Genomic DNA, 19,340 nt, shown 5'->3' with positions numbered 1-19,340 from the left:
TCTTTATTGACACATCAAAAGTACAGCGACTTTCGTAATGTCTTCTACACGTACATAACGTTACATCGATATCGTGGTTCTCCTATCGTCACATCGTCCCATACATACCTACATAACGTTACATACATACAAACAAAGAAGTGGGTACAAGTGAATTAACTTACGTACAAGTATATGAATGAATCAATATGTTGAGTTTGACGTATCACTTCTACTAATAGGTCTAAGGTATAAACATTCTTTGATATATTTACCTATTTGCACAAAGTAAGTCTGATAAAATATGCCACTAGCGCTCACACTCGCACGCCTGTCCAGTGGGAAGACAAGCCGAGCAAGTTGGCCACTAGCTGCCACTAGCAAATATGTGCCCTTTATAAAGAAACCCAAGTATCATCGAAGTAGCAGAAGCTAGCATTGATTAACCAAGGCCCCAAAACAACAGGATTTTGTTTACTGTGTTCACACCGCTCCTGGATGCGCGTTTTTTTCTTCCTGAAGGTACCATATCTTGCTACAATGAAAAGTGATATGCTACCCCGCTCGCTCGGTCCGGAGGGTGCCCCAAGTGTCCATGTTACTCTACCTGAAAACAAAATATTTTTAAATTTACATTTCGCCAAACATAAAAATATCTCGCAGGGAAAGGGCCGACGAATGCTACCACCTTCTATTGAGATTGGTTATGCTATATTCATTTTTATTACTTTACTGCTAATGAGTTAATTTGTTTATTTGCCTTTAAGAAATTCACTCTTTGAAAATTGGCCAGCTTTATCTTTCTATTTTGATGTAACTTTCATACTAAGACCATCTCCACTAAAAGATGAAAACCTGTTCTTTTAGCATCTTGTGCACCGAAATCAAAATCCCCCTGAAAAGCATAGAATACTGGTATTGATTTATAGTAAGAAACACAACTTTGGAGTGTAGTTGCCATTTTCTAATATTTCATTTCAAGTGTTTTCGATTACGTCCGCTGGAATGATATATATAGTTGGTTGCTTTTCGGGACGGTATCATTGTTACTCTCGAGACGAGCAGAAACATGTCTTCCCCAGCACCAGCCGCTGTCCTACCGGCAGCCCCTGCCAAGAAGCCCAAGGTCGCCAGGAAGCCAAGGAAGCCGGCAGCTTATCCACCGGTTGCCAAGATGGTCGTCGCCGCCATCGCTGCCTTGAAGGACCGCAAGGGATCCTCCCTGCAGGCCATCAAGAAGTACATCGCCGCCAACTACAAGTTCGACGTCGTCAAGCAGGGCCATATCATCAGGCGTGTCATCAAGACTATGCTGGCTAAAGACCTTATCACCCAGGCTAAGGGCACGGGCGCCGCCGGCTCCTTCAAGCTCGGAGCTGCTGCCAAGAAGGCTCCCAAGAAACCCAAGGCAAAGAAGCCTAAGAAGGCGAAGAAGCCCAAGAAGGCGAAGAAGCCCAAGGCCAAGAAGGCGGCAAAGAAGCCTAAGGCGAAGAAGCCCAAGGCAAAGAAGCCTAAGGCAAAGAAGCCAGTAGCCAAGAAAGCGGCCACCAAGAAACCAGCAAAGAAGGCGGCAAAGCCAAAGAAGAAGGCAGCGAAGAAGGCTGCTCCCAAGAAGAAGTAGACGCCTTGTTCACACCAACAACCACCGGCCCTTTTCAGGGCCACCCACATCTAAAAAAAGAGCTGTATCTACTGACTTACATTGTGATAGGATAAAACTTTGTAGGTAACGTTAAGTCGCGTAACTTATTGACTATGAACTTTATGTGTTTGAGTCCTTGGCATACTTGGGGCTCTTGTAAATATATAAAACTACCAAAATTACATCTGTTTTACGCTGCCCTGCGGGATTGTTACCGTTTGACAAGACGTTGAGAACGGAAACACACTTCTCACCTTCCATCAAGAGCAATAAAAATGTTCAATCTTTTCGGGGGAGTTGTGATTATAAAAGACGGACATGATATAGGACGAAAAGTTGTGTGCTTTTTCGATAGTTCCCGCCATTCGGTTTAATCTTTTTCCCTGTCTAAATATCATATTCTCTCATTCAGTCACGAATGTAGCAATTTTTCGAGTAAAAGGAATCCTGCCACGAAAGGGACCAATCGTACTTGGCGCGCACTATGCCAGCCAATCAGCACGGAGATAAATCAGCCAATCACAGGCTATCCCATGTCGGAATTGACCAATAGGAACCCGCGTTGTCCGGATATAAAGACGTCGCGGCAAGTATAATTTTCATTCGTCTGACAAATCGAAATGGCTCGTACCAAGCAGACCGCCCGTAAGTCCACCGGAGGCAAGGCCCCCAGGAAGCAGCTGGCCACCAAGGCCGCTCGCAAGAGCGCCCCGGCCACCGGAGGTGTCAAGAAGCCTCATCGTTACAGGCCCGGTACCGTGGCTCTCAGGGAGATCCGTCGTTACCAGAAGTCCACCGAGCTGCTCATCCGCAAGCTGCCCTTCCAGCGCCTGGTCAGGGAGATCGCTCAGGACTTCAAGACCGACCTGCGCTTCCAGAGCTCTGCCGTCATGGCTCTGCAGGAGGCTAGCGAAGCCTACCTGGTCGGTCTCTTCGAGGACACCAACCTGTGCGCCATCCACGCCAAGCGTGTGACCATCATGCCCAAGGACATCCAGCTGGCCCGCCGTATCCGTGGCGAGCGTGCTTAAACACCTAGCCCGACCAAAGTAACCCCGGCCCTTTTCAGGGCCACCACATACTTCAGAACGAACTATTCATATCATGCTATGGTGATGGATTGTGTTATCGAGCGCGCTAGCGCTGCAATACGTGTAGCGCTACAAATGTGTTTAAATTCTCTGGTGTTTAACTGTATTTGGATACACACGTAGCGTTAGGTCGACATAATTTTCTTGGGTAGTGCTGGCATTTGAGTGTTTTCCCTACCTTATGAGCAGCTTACTGTTTGTTCAGCCCTCACTGAAACCCCAAACCTAACGGCCCACCTTTGTAAAGCTTCTTGATAAACAAAAGTCAATAGACATACGAGTATACCGACGACAAAAGCTAGTGGCTAACGTAAAAGTTTTCACGAAGGAAAACCCTTTGGTTGCACCAAATGTGCTCTCTCTGATGTGAATGATTGAACAAAAAAAATCAATCCGGGCATGATTTTGGCAAGGTCTGATGCAAAGGAACGGACCTTGACTCACGTTTGTTTATTGTAAATGAACGTTGTAAAGACGGATTTTATATTTATGCGTCCTGTGACATGGTGGAGTCCTTATCCTAGTGTCGCCAAACACCGGCATGCCATGGTTGCCCGGATAGCCAAGAAGTCATTCTTTTGCATTGAATGGACAGCCAAACAACATACTACACGTACTGAACGCACTGGGTACAGGCATGCTACTAAGTAATGGTTATTTCATAGCCACAAACCAGCACACCCCCATGTCTGTGGTGAACTATTATAGCTCTTATGTGAAGATTGAGGTGGCCCTGAAAAGGGCCGGGGGAACTGTCGAGAGACGTAATATTTACTTCTTAGCGGCGGTCTTCTTGGGGAGGAGTACTGAGTGGATGTTGGGCAGCACACCTCCCTGGGCGATGGTCACACCACCCATCAGCCTGTTCAGCTCCTCGTCGTTACGGACGGCCAACTGAAGGTGACGGGGGATGATCCTGGTCTTCTTGTTGTCACGGGCAGCGTTGCCGGCCAACTCGAGGATCTCAGCGGTCAGGTACTCCAGCACGGCGGCCATGTAGACTGGGGCGCCGGCACCGACGCGGTTGGCATAGTTGCCCTTGCGCAGGAAACGGTGCACACGGCCGACAGGGAACTGAAGCCCTGCACGGGAGGATCGGCTCTTCCCCTTCGCCTTCTTTCCCTTACCACGTCCAGACATGATTATTTTGTTCTTGCTCAGCGATAGATGCAAAATGAAGTTTGAAAGGACTATCTCTCAAATTTATAGGACCGCTGTGGATCGTGAAGGCGACCAATGAGGGACAGAGAATGGTGAGATAGCCAATCATGCAGGAATTCTATTGATCGTGTACCATCCAATCAGTCCTTTTAATGTATCGCTACGATCACGTCCGGACCCTAAATCGATTCGTAATTTGCATAACCGGTACCATAAGAAAGGGACACTGGTACAACGGCGGCGGGTAACAGGTGGTTTTGGCGGGAAAATCAGCAATTGGATACGCGGCTATTTTCTTACACTGCTGTGGTTGGTCAAATTATCTTTATCACTATTGGACAGTTTCGTGTTCTGGCTTTTGATTCGTTAAGAGCTTTCGAGCGGCAACGACGTAGTTACTCCGTTGAGGTCCGTAGATATCGGATAAAAGTGACGACTAACGGCTGAAAATCATTTTCTATCTTAAATCAAAGAAAGAAAGAAACATGTCTGGACGTGGCAAAGGAGGCAAGGGTCTTGGAAAGGGAGGCGCTAAGCGTCACCGTAAGGTGTTGCGTGACAACATCCAGGGCATCACCAAGCCCGCTATCCGTCGTCTGGCCCGCCGTGGTGGTGTCAAGCGTATCTCTGGTCTCATCTACGAGGAGACCCGTGGCGTCCTCAAGGTCTTCCTGGAGAACGTCATCCGTGATGCCGTCACCTACACCGAGCACGCCAAGCGCAAGACCGTCACCGCCATGGACGTTGTCTACGCTCTGAAGCGCCAGGGCCGCACTCTGTACGGCTTCGGCGGCTAGACTACCTGACCTACAAAAACCCCCGGCCCTTTTCAGGGCCACCCATATCTTCCCAAACAGGACTATATCGGCCCAAAACACCACTGCAAATAGCTCAATTTTCCGGGTGCAGATACACCCCTGAGATATCAACCTCGAAGACATCCTCTAAGATAAGCAGATAATATAGATTAGGAAAATTATAATAGATATAAAGCTTATTGACCCCATACCTTCACCTGAGCGGAGGGGGTCATTAACCCCAGCCAGTGAGAGATTGTGTAAACACAGGCTACTTCGCCAAGTAAGTCTTGGTAACCGTGGAAATCACCTATTTGCATCATATATAACTTTAAACGCCCACTTCTACATATTTCACAAATGTGAAATCTGTTATCAATGGGTTAGTGCATTTCAGGTAAGCAAGTGTCAACTGTGTCATCTGTGCTGAAGTGGTCTCTGAATCTAGATCGAAAGAGGGATGATAATAGCTGTGTGTTAAGATTGGAGTAAGACTGTGTACAAGACAACAGAAATACGTTAAGGTAACGGCCTCAAATCTGAATCAGTGAGGGTAAATAACGGTCAACCGAACGAAGGGATCGAGTTGGCGCAGAAGCATTTACAAAACTGGAAATGCCATTGTTTTGGTGATTCGAAAACTTTTGTAAAGGAACAAAAGATCAAATTAATAAACATCCCTCTCCTGTAACGTGGTATTTATCTAAATATTACTACATATTGAGAGGCCAGCATGCATTGACTGTGACAAAAGTAGGGCAACTGTCCCCCACCACGCAGACTACCAGTGGTACCACAAAGTAGGGAAAACGTCACCAAGCTATGAGGCAGGCCAAATATTTATATAACAGTCCTCAATAGTGCTACTAAGTACATATCGAGTCCCTATATATAGGGACCATTGTTTCAGATAATGACTTTGGCCTGATAGTTGTGACAACGGCATGTGTCCGGTCCCTCCGGCACACTGTCAGTTGGCAAATTGATCCTAGATAACTGCAGGTCTTTTGTTTATGTAGCATAATGTTTTAAAGGGTGCCAACATCCAATATAAACAATACAACAGGCCAGATAAACTATCGTCTTCCCTGTCTATTGTTTTCCACCTTATCCAGTTTCCCTGTCTTACCCCACCGCTTCAGCTCTGAAAAGCCTAGCTGGTTATGCCTTACCGCTCAGGTCGACCCTTATTGTGCTCGAACGAGAAAAGGTAAGATAATTTTAGCTTTAGGCCCACAGCGAGCAGCCAGCTAGTTCCAGCGACCCGTGTCATGTACTTTCCGCCACTCACCTGACGAATTTTGTTACTTTCAAGACTCAGAATCAAGGTACGTGCCGGGGGATGGACTAATCTGATCGATTTTTCGACACAGTTTTGTCGACGACAGCTCAGAAAATAATCAATAAGAAATGATCTGCCCTAGATTCAATGGATAGTATTGTGATTAATTCTTCGGGGCAGAAAGAGTATCTTGCTGCAGTGGATAATCACAGAATGACTCGAAAGAAATATCTAGTATTTTATTTCCTTGCAGCAGGAACCTGTATGTTGCTGCATGTGAATCATAATTGTCAATTGGTAGAAATTATATTGACTTCTCTAGTGGACGCCATCTTGAAATGCGTACGTTGTCCTTGAAAATGCTGAGAACTGATTTTCCGCACCAAACGATGTCATCTGTACACTTTTAAAATCATTGTCTTCAGTTTCTAAAGGGTCTTCTGCTCTGGTATTGCAGATATCACTGGTGACAGCAGCACTGTGGTGCATTGACAAGTGTATACATGAGGACACAACATGGCGACAAAAGGTACAGCAAAATTACGACTCTCGAACCTAAAGACTATGCTGAAAAAGAACCCATCAGAAAGAACAGAGCTTTCCCTAGCCAGTCGTAACTTGCGACAAATCCCACACGATGTCTTCACTCTGGACGGGGTGGAAGTCCTACTTGTAAACTCCAATCAACTGGAGAGAATCCCTCCCAACATCGCTCACATGAACCAGCTACAGGTTCTCGACGCTTCCAGAAACAACATAACACTGGTCAGTGAAAACGTCGCCCAGTGCGCCAGGTTACAGGAGTTAAACCTGTCCTACAACAGGCTGTCGGACCTCCCGCGAGAGCTCTCCAGACTCAGAAAATTTTGTAAGCTGTACCTGAAAGGAAACGAGATCACCAGCATTCCGTCTGTGGTGCCGACACTGACTCCTTTGACGCATCTCGACTTGGCCGCTAACCGCCTCAGCGTCTTACCGACTAGCTTCAAGAATCTGAAAAGACTGAAAGTTCTTGATCTCAGCAGTAATAATTTTGAGCAGATCCCAGCACCAGTTGTAGGGATGAACAGTTTGGAGAGATTAGATGTGGGATTCAACAAGATCGGCCGTAGGCAAGAGCGCGCAACAGGCACTACGAAGGGACTGAAAAAGTTGAAAGTTTTAAGTCTTCGCGGAAACAGTAATCTGACTGCTATACCGTTGGTAGAATATCTGAGCAAGCTAGACAGCATAGAAGAGATGGACGTTAGTGACTGCTCCTTGAAAGTTCTAACTCCAAAAGTGGGAGCCATGAAAGGATTGAGGAGTTTGCGGTTGGCTAGGAACAGACTACAGGCTCTGCCGGACGAAATCTGCACATTGGAGAACCTTCAGACTCTCGATGTTGAACAGAACAATCTGGAACAGCTTCCCGCTTCCATGTATATGCTAAGGGAACTACAGAGTAAACATAAGGTAGGGGAGACCAAGAACGGACTGATTCTAGACGGGAACCCCATATGGTCTCTCCCTCCCGACATCATTGCTCAAGGTCATCCTGAGGTCATCTCAGCCGCACTGCTTGAAGACGCCGGCATGCTGGAAGACGTGGCCACTGAGGAGGTATTCACAGGAGTCTGCAATGCCGTCGTGGACGAGTGCCTGGCCGCGCTGACAAAAAAAGGCGGTGCCCTAGGCGCGATGAAGTGGCTCGCTCCAGCCACAGCTACTTTACCGGCATTACCCAACAAGTCGTCAAAGTCCAAGAAGCCAAGGTTCGACACCGAAGACTCCTTGGTAGATGACGCCGTGAGGAGGTGTATGAATGAATGTGTGGACCTCGTCTTTTCCCAGATTATTTCTTTGGCGTCCTCTGAGAATGTGGTGGACATGGTGGAGGAGCACGTCATCGACTGGCTCATAAAAGATGCCATACAGCAGGTAAGACATCTAACTCAAAATGGTGGTCTTCTTGGTGTACAATATTACATGTGTTAGCCTCCTTCGCAGACTTCCTATAACGGCGCGACGCGATTTCTTACACGGGCCAAGGTTCTCTAATGCCGGCAAGGGACTCTCGCCGCAGAGGGAGTTATGTCGCCGAATGGCGAACGTCCTTGGCGACATAACTCCCTCGGCGACACAACTCCTTTGGCCCGTGTTAGAAATCGCGTAATATATACGCCACCGTTCCCGGGAAGTCTGCGAAGGAGGCTAACATGTGTATGATCAGAATGCTTGTTATACTTATCCTGACACTTGCGGATGGAACAGACGGATTTGAGTGTCGATGTTTTGAAACTATGTGCCATATAGACCTATGACCGTGTGTTTTAGGTAGGCTTTCAGAGACCCCTGTCGAACGGCTTAACATTGGATTAATACTTCACAGGTGAAGGAAGACTTGAGAATAATGGAAACAGTAGAGGACATGGCGAGGGAAGTAGTGGAGGTGGAGGCACGCAGGTGTCTGAGGGAGGCGGTAGAAGAACTCGTCCGGGCGGTCCTGGGGCTTGGGGAGGGGTCAGGCCTGCACGACTATGGCGAGAAGAGGTGAAGGTGTTCATATGTTCACGCATAGGATTCTGTTTAAATGCAATTTCCGTTAGTGCAACGTTTCTAATCAAGAAGTCTAAATATATGCACATGTTTTCCGTTCCAGCTTCCGTGTTGGTGTCACAGAGACAGACCTTGAGCTTCCAGGCGGCGCCGTACTGAAGGTACCCGACAAGGCGTTAAACAAGGACGTCACCGTCAGCTGCTGTGCCCTAAACCCTGTCACGTACAGCCAGGGCCTCCCATTGGTCGCCGGGGAAACATTAGTCTCTGACGTCATCAATATCAAGCCGCATTCAACACAACTACAGAAGCACGCCATCCTCAAGGTGAACAATGGACTGTTTTGTAATAGACACAGATAGAGACAGTTTGGCAGCTAGGTGATGGTTCTCGGGTCTATTCCACGAGAAAGCAAGGGGGTGCGGTTGAAATTGTGGAAGGCTGGTCCATTTGGTAAAGAGATTGATTAGATAGAAGAAGAAGAACTTTATTGCACGGCAATTGTACATCGTACAAGGTATGGCAAGAATTCGTTAACATAACACAAAGTGGAAGGATGAAGATGTCGTGTCAGTAAGTGACTATAGGAGTAGTTTTATAACAAACGACGGTAGAAATCTTAAGAGAATTGTACAAAAACGATGTTTATCGTTGTTACAGATCCCACACGCGGTATCCGCACATGACGACGATCGTGAATTCGTGCTGAAGTTCTCCCGCAACGGCTCAAACTGGAGAACGGTGTTCGCCGAGGACGGTGAAGGCACAAGGGTAAGTAGTCACCACACTCTGTTTGCTATATGTTTGTTAATGCATAAAATAAACAGGACAAGGCCTATTGCCACTAGGGTATGTATGGTGAAGGTTTATTGATGAAGTATACTTCAGATCCCTCATTGATAAGAAGGAATGGAAGACGGCTTTAGGAGAACATGCACATCACTTACCCTAACTAACTTGTTTCAGTCAAGTGATTCTGATATATTTTTCCTAGGGACAAGCTGTGTACCGAGTGGACCGCCTGGGAACGTTCGCCGTCGTGTCCCGGGCGAGAACGTACGAACACTGGATGAAGGCGGGGCAGCAGGAGGTCCACATGGGCAGGGCCGCGGGGGTGGAGGTTCACCTGCCCGCCGACCCGATCGCCAGAACACGGGGTATGAACTTCCAGGTTAGACATTCTTCAACTTCAACTTCAACTTATTTGACCCCAGATAACCCCGCGAGGGACAAAGTGGGGGGGGGGGAGGTCCCAGGCTAAGACTCAACGGTGGGAGCCCAGTGGTGGGAGCCGTAACAACCGCGCCAGGCAGGGCGTTCCACTCGGGGATTGTGCGGGGGAAGAATGAATGTTTGTAAGAGTCTGTCCGGGCGTTAAGTGGTTGAAATTTGAGCGTGTGGCTCCTCCGGGTGCGCCCGGCCCCTGAGCTGGTTTCAGTAGACTGTGTGTAATATTGATGTAATTATTGACTACCTTATAGAAAAAGGTGAGGCGGGCGTTCCTCCTCTTTTCAGAGAAAACTTCTTAACTTGACCTGACAATTCTTCTGTTGGAGTAAATCTGAATCCGTCTTTATAGACTTATATCATACAATATAGACAACTTGTTAAAATGGCAGAAACCAGAACAAAAGGAAACACGAAACAAAACAGATCAAAGACACGCTCACAGACGTTTTCTACCTTTTTCAGGTGCTGACGGTTGACGCTAGCTGCATCTGCCGTGCCAATCAGCCGGCATCCACCCCCCGGGGACAGACGTCACATCTTCTGGCTGCTAGCCACATCTTCAACTTGACCTCAAGGCTCATTCCACTGAAGAACTACGCCCAGGTAAGCAAACAAACAAGCGAAAAAAACAAGCAAATGAAAAAATAAACAAACAAACAAAAGTTTGGTTGATGGAGGTTGCTGTCATATGTTTGCTCTATGTATTTCTAGCCGCTCACATTTTCGATGTGCACTCTACTCAGCTCGTGTTACCGCTGACAATGTCGTCAGAAAATGACGTCACGTCGCCAGGAAGCCAGTCGCTGACACCGGATGACGACAGCATCCTGACTATTGATGACGTCGCCATGACGACGGTAGATGACATCTCCAAGCAGACGGTGCACATCGTGGGATTCTCCCATGCTCACAACAAGTGGGAAGATGTGACGACAAAGGTCAAGTCAGTGACCTTGGAAGGGACGGGTGTCTCCTTCCGCACCAAGGAGCTGCAAAGGTTTGTCTTATTTTCCTCTCACTTAAGCTATAGCCTTATAAGGCACAAAGACGCAGACATGCACTAGTGGATTCTTAGAAGTTGAAGAATAACAAGAAACAAGCCAAGCAGTAATGTGATAATAACATTATTGCAGCATACTAAACAAGACATTCCAAGTTGGTGGGAAATTTATTGGCATGATGTTTTTCCCCAGTTACGCTGTCCTCTGCTACTCGCCTAAAGAGGAAGTCAGGATTGACCCAACGGTAAAGTCCTTATCCAGAAACATGACTACATCACAATTGAGCGTCCTGGTCTTCAAAAGATGGGCGAGCCTCCAAAACAACTATCTATATGATGCAAGCCCAACTCGCCAGGTGGCGCACCATGAGAGTGACGACGACGTCGACCGTGCCAGGAGAATTGACTTGCGCGTCGAACTTGCAACCAAGGAAACGCGCGGACTAGTGGCACTTGAAGCGAAGATGGAAGGCTTCGAACCACAAGACGGGACCCCACGGAAAGAGGTGCTCCTTAAAGAAGGACAGGACCTTCACCTAAGACTAAACAACGTCTTGGAATCTGACGCTTACAAGGACTACGTCAACTTCCACGTTTACGTCAGAAAACGCAACAGACTGTCCTTGACGGTTGAGTTTATGGACTTTAGCGAGAATGGCACCATGGACGTGTGCACGGGGCACTTTGGGGAGGGCAAGAAAGGGGCGACAAAAACGCCTAAGGTGCTGTTTGAAGTGCCCATCACCTGCCCTGGGGTTGGGTTCGACACAATCAGCGAACCTCCACTCAGTTTCGACATATAGTTATCTGTAATATCAAAATAGGTTCATAGCCCATAATAGATACGGTGGCTTATTAGAGGCAAACTTATGAAATAACTATGTTGCACATATCCGTGCAACAAAATCTGAAATGCAAATAAAACAGCCTACTGAATATGATGTATGTATAGTCCATTTGGAAACGCATGGAAGGTGCGTCTTGATATTATGTCAGTGACACTGTATTTATGCTAAGGAATCTGTTACAAAATGCAACTGTACGTGTACAGTTAGATAAGACATATTTCTGCAATATTAAAAGTTGCAAAAATTCCAATGTCATGTTGTTTGAATTTTTGAATGAGCTTACAAAAAAGGCGGCAGGACACTCTCAATGATATTACGACTTTTCTAAGCACTACTTTATCCTTTTTGCACATTGGTAGCATGCCCTACTTTCACTATCTCGTCTATACAGCGACTGTCAAATGAAAGGATATGATAGATGGTGAAATATAACCCACACCATCCATACATCATGATACCTTCTCTACTTGTGCTTACGTAAGGGGTCGCCAATCGGTGACTAGGCTCCTGGAGTAAGGTGAGATATGGGCCAGGAAAATTCGAGATGATGTCTTTGTTCTGCGTTCAGCCTTACTATTGACTGAATACACTTCAATGCAAAGAACAATGGACACGGATTCTGTTTACTGCAGTTAATTTACAGTAGTGTGGTTGCCAATGTCGCGCGAAAAATGTAGCACATCAAAATTGTGTAGTTGCGCTGGTGGGCCTTCCTGATCAGACAGAAGCGGGTTTAATGAAGAACGTTAATCCCTAGATAACAACAGCTAATCCGACATATAAGACCTCCGAAGACGTGGCCATTGTTTCAGCCGACAGACAACACCGGGCCAGTGAACCAAAGTAAACATCTATACACCATAAAATAAACTATCAGTTTCATGTCTGACGACATATTATGCCAAACACGCCCCTTTGCCATACACCAGGGTGTTTTGTTTACTGGTGTTGAACACGCCCTGTATTCATATGGACTCTATTCAGATAAAAATGAGGGGGTATATTTAGACCGTGCCTTACTCTGTACTTCGTCTCAAGGTGAAACGCAAGAATGTTCTAGTGCGTCGACCAAGTGGTACGTAGAGATAAGGAGAAACGGGTAAGTTATACAAAGTTGTCCTAAGATATCATGACTGCCTGGACATAGACAATCTCTTTCTCTTGCATCCCTTCACGAGGTTCGTATACATGTCTTCGTGAAGGAGCGAACCTTCGTGTTTTTAAAACTTATGCATCATTTGGGCAAATGTTAGGACTTTTGTTCGTATATAACTGTGGTAATCATCATGTCTTTTCTGGTGTGCTGTACTCAGACGACGTGTATAGGCCATGTTTAACGTTGGTCGTGTTATATCGCAGAAAGAATGAACAACTACACGAAGACACATCGTGTGTAAAGATAATGTTCTCCCAATCGATCGACAGGTTCAAGACCTCCAGATAAATCGTTCACAAGTTCATGACGTCCACCTCTGTCACCATGGGAGACAATGAAGTCGAAGCAATCCAGATAGGAAAGCCATTTTGGTTCCACAACCTGAAAACCATGCTGAAGAAAGACCCGGCCAATAGGACCCAACTGTCGCTTGTCAATAAGAGTCTCAAGTTCATCCCTCATGACGTCTTCAGTTTGGAGGAGGTTGAAGTCTTATCTTTAGAGTCCAACTACCTGGAGAGGATCCCTCCCAACATTTCCTTGTTAACGCAACTAGAAGTTCTCAACGCCGGACACAACAGAATAACGTTAGTAAGCGAACTGATTGGCGACTGTTCTAGGCTGGTGGTTCTAGACCTGGCTAACAACAAGCTGAAAGTTCTGCCACGAGAGCTCGCCAAGCTCAAGAGGCTGCAAGAGTTTTCTCTGCGGGGGAACTGCATAAAGGCCTTTCCTCCAGTTATCACGATGGTGACGTCACTTGTACACTTGGACATGGCAGGAAATCGCCTCTCGGTTCTGCCGAACATCTTTAAGGAGCTGAGACTTCTCAAGCAGTTAGACCTCAGCAACAATGACTTTGAACTCGTGCCTTCCGTTGTTGTTGGGTTGAACGAGTTGGAAACGTTAAACCTGAGTTATAACAAAATCGGCCGAGTTAAACAGCACACAACCGGAGTACGCAAAAGTCTGAAGAAACTGAGAATTTTGTCTCTTCGAGGAAACGAGTTCCTTACGGAGCTTCCCATGCCGGACTTCATGTGTAGTCTTGACATTGAGGAATTGGACCTCACCAAGTGCAGTCTCTACAGTCTAACGGACGAGATTGGGCAAATGGCCCAGCTTAGGTGCCTTCGGCTGGCCAAGAACAAACTACAGACTTTGCCAGAATCCATCGGTGAGCTTAAGATGCTACAGACACTTGACGTGGAGGAAAACAGCATGAAAAGGCTGCCCACGTCGCTGTATCAAATGCGTGGACTGCAGAGAAAACACGTCTCAGGTGGGGTGAAGCACGGGTTGATCGCAGAGAACAACCCCATGCGATCCCCGCGCCCTCTGACGCTCGCCCAGGGCAACCCCAGGGTCATCTCGGCGGTGGTGCTTAAAGACGCCGGCAAGTTAGAAGACGTTGTGGTGGACAAGACGCTACGGATTCTCTGTAACTCCGTCTTGAACGAGTGTTGGGCCACGCTGACGATTAAATGGCACGTCCCACCTGCGGTGACGCTGCCGACGCTGTACCACGCAGAGCGCCGGCAGAGCCTGACCAGACTGGCCGACGACTTTCCGTGGCGCGTTCGGCCCCACCCCGAAGAGGTGCTCTCCCTCGCGACCTACGCCGTACAGAAGTGTCTCTTCCAAACCGTGGAATTCTTGATTGAGCAAAGTTTGTTGGAAGAAATCCCGGAGTACGTAGCCTATGGGCAACTGATGGAATCTGTGGTGGAATTGATGTTGGAAGAAGCCGTCGACGAGGTAAGTTGACCTCCAATCACTCGAAGATTTATTTCAAAGGTTCTTTAAGGAATTCTAAGAACCTTTAAAAGAATGATATTAAAGGAGACTATTGTTTTTAAGGTTCTTAATTTCATTTGTTTTAGGAGCCAGCTAAACCAAGCTAAATTGTATTTATGCATTTGCTCTGAATACATGTAGCATCATGTTACACTACCGAGCCATTTTCAAACAAGGCAGAATCTGTACCCAAAGCATACGTGTCAAGCAACAGATTAAGGAAGATTGATATGAAATACTAAACGTGCCATGAACAAAGTGTGGGGACTTGAAAAGGCGGGTAAGGGGTGCCGTGGTAACAGTATAGGCTCTACACATAACGTGTGTTATAGTGGGCACCTTGCACTACATATGGCATTCCTGGTGAGAATATAAACGCTGTGAAGCTCAAGACTCGACAACACATGCGACAATTAGCAAAGTATTGGACTTTTTCCTTAAAACGAACTATGCTATTTTTGTAATTATTGCCTTTTCCTTAAAAGGAACTATGTTATTTTTATAATTATTGCCTTTTCCTTAAAAGGAACTGATATTTTTTGTTCTCTACTGTAACTTTGTATGCCTTTGTATGTTTTAATTGCAATGTGTAAATATGGATGTGTAGACCACAGGAAGAATAGCCTCTTATAAGGCTAATTGTGGATCTAAATAAAGCTCAAACTCAAGATAATCATTGTTTACTAGGTGAAGGATGACATGAAGATAATGGATAACGTGGAGGACCTGGTGGAGTTAACGGTAGACGCGGAGGTCCGGCTGTGTCTGTGGGAGGAGTTGGAGGAAAGGATCGGGGAGGTCGTGGGGCTGGGCGGGGCCATCACGTATCTCCATGGTTACGGCGTAGAGAGCAGGTATGTGACCACACCGTTGTCTTCACCTGTACTATAATCACCTGTGCGTTCAGGGATATTGAAAAACGGCGAAAGCGTCGTATTTTGTTCTCCATATTGAGATGTATTTATCGTATAAGACTTGTGTTGGATGTTTGCAATGAATCATATGTGACGATTTTATAGTAGATAACCCCTCAAAATATGGGAAATATTGCAAATCTTGGACTGGATATTCTTGTTTTATAATGCTATGTTGTTCTAACCCCTGTCGCAGCTACGAGGTGGATTCAGCGGGTGCAGAGCTGACCCTACCCGGCAGGTGTCTGTTGTCCGTCCCGGAGAAGGCGTTCCGAGGCAGTCTCCAGGTCACGTGCCATGTTCTGGACCCGAACACCTACCCGCGGCGCCTGCCATTGGCTCCCGGCGAGATCCTGGTCTCTGACGTCATCGAAATCAAGCCCGTCACTCATCTACAGAAACATGCCATCCTTCAGGTGAGGAAAACAGAGCATAAGTCTCTCTTTAACCTCCTTGACATGTGTAAACATTGTCGATTGCTTGAAAAATACAGTGCCATCACATTGACTGTACATCACTACATTTGTTATTACAGATCCCTCACTCAGTTTCCTCCGATGATGACGAGCGTGAATGCGTCATCAAGGCGACCCGAGGCAAAGGGAACTGGCAAGACTTGTCAGCACAGGACGACGAACTGGTAAGTAATACATGCTTTTAAAAAAAAATGCTGTAACGTTAAATGCAGAAATGTTCGCGTGGTTTTAATTTCGCGCTAAGGCGAAAATGGAGTGTTCGCGGTGGTTTGAGTTTGCGGCAGCGCTGTAGTCACATACTGCTACAGTATTGGATAAAAGTGTTTGCGGTGGTATTAGCTATAGGTTCACATTTCTGTACACTTTGTATGCTCATTGATTGTTGGATCAAAGTTGGTCCCTAAATTTACTTTGGAAACATGACTTCACACACAGGGCCGTGCAGCTGTCGGCATAGATCGGCTGGCCACGTTCATCGTCGTGTCTCGGCCGAAGACGTACGAACACTGGCTGAAGGCTGGACAAGAGGAGACATGTCTGGAGACGTCCCGAGGGAACGGCGTGCAACTCCACCTGCCACAGGACCCGCTGCACAGACCAAAGGCCATCAAATATCAGGTATGTGCTGTTGTACACCATGGGCAGGCAGGCAGGGGAAGGAACAATTAGATAAAGGGTCACTGCCTCCCTCACTGACTCGCTCATGCACTCACTCACTCACTCACTCACTCACTCACTCACTCACTCACTCACTCACTCACTCTCTCACTCACTCACTCACTCACTCACTCACTCACTCACTCACTCACCCACTCACTCTCACGCACTCACTCACTAAGGGTACATTTTCCTACGGAGTCTGTTAGGAGTCTACGAAATGCACATTACGGGAGACAGTAACTACACGAGTATTTGTTCAAATGACGTTTTCTTCCCCGCCTCCCCAGGTTCTGCCGTACCACGGCTCGTGCCTGGCCCGGACCATCCACACCACCACCCGCATGTCCCCGCGGGAACACCCCCTCCCCCTGATCGCCGCCAGTCACGTCATCAACATCACCTCCAAACTCACGAAGCTCAGGGACTTCGCTCAGGTACAAAAGGGATTCTCTCCTTTCACACTTAGCCGACCACGGCCTCCCGACCTTCTCCGGGCCATGGTTGGGAGTTAGTCGTGACCAGGGTCATCTGTGGTTGGGAGTTAACCGGCGAGGTTGCCATTCATGAATTTGATAAATCAAACATGTGAAAGTCATGTTCTTCTTAAAAGATGACCAGAGGATCGAACTGGAGTTAGAATAGAATGGATTCCAGACTAGTCCCAACCCAGCGCCAACCTCGGTTGGGGAGTGGTCGGGATCAAAGTCGTGGGAAGGTCCTGAGTGTGTGACAGGGGCTTTATACATGTAACTAGATGCGCTACCATTCTTAGATCATGATTTTACATACTGGAAAAGTTTTTGTTGTTAATGATCATTTTCATTAAATGTTTTAGTTAATGATCATTTTCATTCCCCGTTGTTCACAGATTTCCCTGCCCCTCGTGTTCCCGTCTGACAACGACGGATCTTCTCCGAGGAACGCGGCGTCAGATCCCGACATCGTGTTCTCGATGGACGACGCCAACGTGAGGAACGTGATCGACGCCACGCAGGTGCACATCGTGGGCTACTCCAACGCCTACAGCAAGTGGGAGGACATGACGTCACGTGTTAGGGGCGTGACGGTGCGCGGCCGCTGCGAAAGTGTGTCCTTCCGCACCAGGGAGCTGCAAAGGTGAGCATACTTACTCTATTTGGCCTATACTGTCGTCTACACTGAAATGAGGGGGTGGCAAGCTTATGAGAGATGATACGTTTCGCATTTCCCCTCACGCGGACATGGAAGGCATGGAAATGTATTTATTTTTAAATCAGGGGATGATATGACATAAACGTTTCAATCTAATCCATATTAGTCTGATTCCCCTCCTATATCATATTTCATACGCTTGCACTAAAGTCGTAAATAGGGTGAATTCCAAAATGGCACGGAAAGAAATGGAGTAACTTTGGGAGATGCTGGGCCATGGGTAACACTGTATGTTACAAACGGTTCCTTTCATAACGAAAGTTAAAAATAAGTTGAAAGTGAATCCTTATAATCATGTTTCCGTACAGCTACATAGCGCTGTGCTACCCGCCAGGCCTGGGCATGAACGTGCACGGAGCCGTCATGTCCATCACCCACAACATGGCGAGGAAACACGTCAGCCTCCTGGCCTTCAAAAGGTGGTCGAACCACGAAGTCGTTCTGGCTCACGACAGTCCCAGTCCTGACCGCCAGGGGTCGCCAAGTCAGGGGCAAGCCATCGCCAATCTCCTGGAAGTGCGCCTAGAACTCATCACGCCGGGTTCGGAAGACTTCGTCACCAAGCAGGCGAGACTTGAAGGGTTCCAACCTCAGGAGGGGGTCACGGAACAGGACATTGTCATTAAGGAGGACCAGAAGTTACATCTCAGGCTGCACAACCTCGTGGAGGCAACTTCTTGTGTGTACAAGACCAATGTGGACTTCTGTGTCCACATCAGGAGACGAAACAGACTTTCTTTACTGCTAGAATTTCAGAGTTTAAACGAGAACGGTGAGATAGAAATGTGTGTAGGGCATCACTTGTTGCAAGGGAAGGACATGCCGAGAGTTTTGGTGAGGGTGCCAGTGAGTCCTCCCAGAAACATTGTGCCCGAAGAGGACGACTTCATCTCAGATTCAGACTCGCAGTCGTCAGAACTTGAAGCGCTGATGTCAGTGCTGGACTTCAGTTTGTAAAGAATGCATACAGTGTTAATTTTGCACGCAGTGTACGCAGTCCTGAATTTTTATTAGATAGAACATTGAATAAGGACGCAACAGTCGAACATTGAAACAGGAACATATTTAATAAAGACTATATTGACACTACATGCTATGAAGTAATTCTTGCACTGACGACCCAATTTCTAAAACAGCAAATATTCTTCAAAATGATATTTTTCCTAAAGAATACCTTACTACTTTGCGCTTAAACAATGTTCAAATTGACAACTAGAGCAACATAAAACAATGGCCTACAATTAAATACAAATATCAAATTTCTGCTGTACATGACTTTAAAAAATATGGAAATGTCGTACACTGATACCGCTATGAAATATATAACATTGTATAAGATACTATTTGACCAAAAAAAACACACCCTAAATGTTGTAACACCACCTCAAGAGAAGCAAACTAGGAAAACTGTTCAACCAGTATTTGTTACATCCTTCGTTATTCCATTGAAGATTTTACATCAAGCAGACAGTGCGCAGGCGCAGTACGTTCCGGTGACGTGCTAGGTATTACCTGGTGGGGAAACACCCCATACTTCAGCATAATGTAAGGTCCAAGGCATTCATATAAATCTAATGG

General features: G+C 46.8%; 6 protein-coding genes across 6 annotated transcripts; 5 read left to right on the top strand and 1 right to left on the bottom strand.

Moving 5' to 3' along the window:
- Positions 1-162: 162 nt before the first annotated feature.
- LOC136440412 (late histone H2A.3, gonadal-like) lies at positions 163-3,871 on the bottom strand. Its single transcript, XM_066436449.1, has 2 exons — positions 3,488-3,871; positions 163-586 (listed from the first exon to the last, which is right to left on the bottom strand). Exons 1-2 carry the CDS (start codon positions 3,850-3,852, stop codon positions 583-585), a joined length of 369 nt encoding a protein of 122 aa, XP_066292546.1. The 5' UTR covers positions 3,853-3,871; the 3' UTR covers positions 163-582.
- Positions 1,037-1,863, top strand: LOC136440409 (histone H1-like). The gene has a single exon (XM_066436446.1). It carries the CDS (start codon positions 1,049-1,051, stop codon positions 1,598-1,600), a length of 552 nt encoding a protein of 183 aa, XP_066292543.1. The 5' UTR covers positions 1,037-1,048; the 3' UTR covers positions 1,601-1,863.
- On the top strand, positions 2,219-2,698 carry LOC136440411 (histone H3). Its single transcript, XM_066436448.1, has one exon. The coding sequence runs from the start codon at positions 2,242-2,244 to the stop codon at positions 2,650-2,652; it is 411 nt and encodes a 136-aa protein (XP_066292545.1). The 5' UTR covers positions 2,219-2,241; the 3' UTR covers positions 2,653-2,698.
- Positions 3,872-4,331: 460 nt separating the features above from the next.
- On the top strand, positions 4,332-4,708 carry LOC136440413 (histone H4). Its single transcript, XM_066436450.1, has one exon. It carries the CDS (start codon positions 4,359-4,361, stop codon positions 4,668-4,670), a length of 312 nt encoding a protein of 103 aa, XP_066292547.1. The 5' UTR covers positions 4,332-4,358; the 3' UTR covers positions 4,671-4,708.
- Positions 4,709-6,461: 1,753 nt separating this feature from the next.
- Positions 6,462-11,659, top strand: LOC136440926 (uncharacterized). The gene is made up of 8 exons (XM_066437110.1): positions 6,462-7,872; positions 8,324-8,484; positions 8,594-8,816; positions 9,151-9,261; positions 9,485-9,661; positions 10,183-10,323; positions 10,464-10,717; positions 10,914-11,659. Exons 1-8 carry the CDS (start codon positions 6,469-6,471, stop codon positions 11,521-11,523), a joined length of 3,081 nt encoding a protein of 1,026 aa, XP_066293207.1. The 5' UTR covers positions 6,462-6,468; the 3' UTR covers positions 11,524-11,659.
- Positions 11,660-12,277: 618 nt separating this feature from the next.
- On the top strand, positions 12,278-18,851 carry LOC136440883 (uncharacterized). The gene is made up of 9 exons (XM_066437039.1): positions 12,278-12,667; positions 12,994-14,482; positions 15,209-15,375; positions 15,632-15,851; positions 15,971-16,075; positions 16,347-16,529; positions 16,859-17,005; positions 17,440-17,687; positions 18,071-18,851. Exons 2-9 carry the CDS (start codon positions 13,028-13,030, stop codon positions 18,717-18,719), a joined length of 3,174 nt encoding a protein of 1,057 aa, XP_066293136.1. The 5' UTR covers positions 12,278-12,667; positions 12,994-13,027; the 3' UTR covers positions 18,720-18,851.
- The last annotated feature ends 489 nt before the right edge of the window (positions 18,852-19,340 follow it).

The sequence above is a fragment of the Branchiostoma lanceolatum genome, chromosome 8 (assembly GCF_035083965.1).
Source record: "Branchiostoma lanceolatum isolate klBraLanc5 chromosome 8, klBraLanc5.hap2, whole genome shotgun sequence".
In the NCBI taxonomy this organism is placed as follows: Eukaryota; Metazoa; Chordata; class Leptocardii; order Amphioxiformes; family Branchiostomatidae; genus Branchiostoma; species Branchiostoma lanceolatum.
The sequence above is the reverse complement of the archived record's forward strand: the minus strand, read 5'-3'. Positions and strand labels throughout refer to the sequence as shown.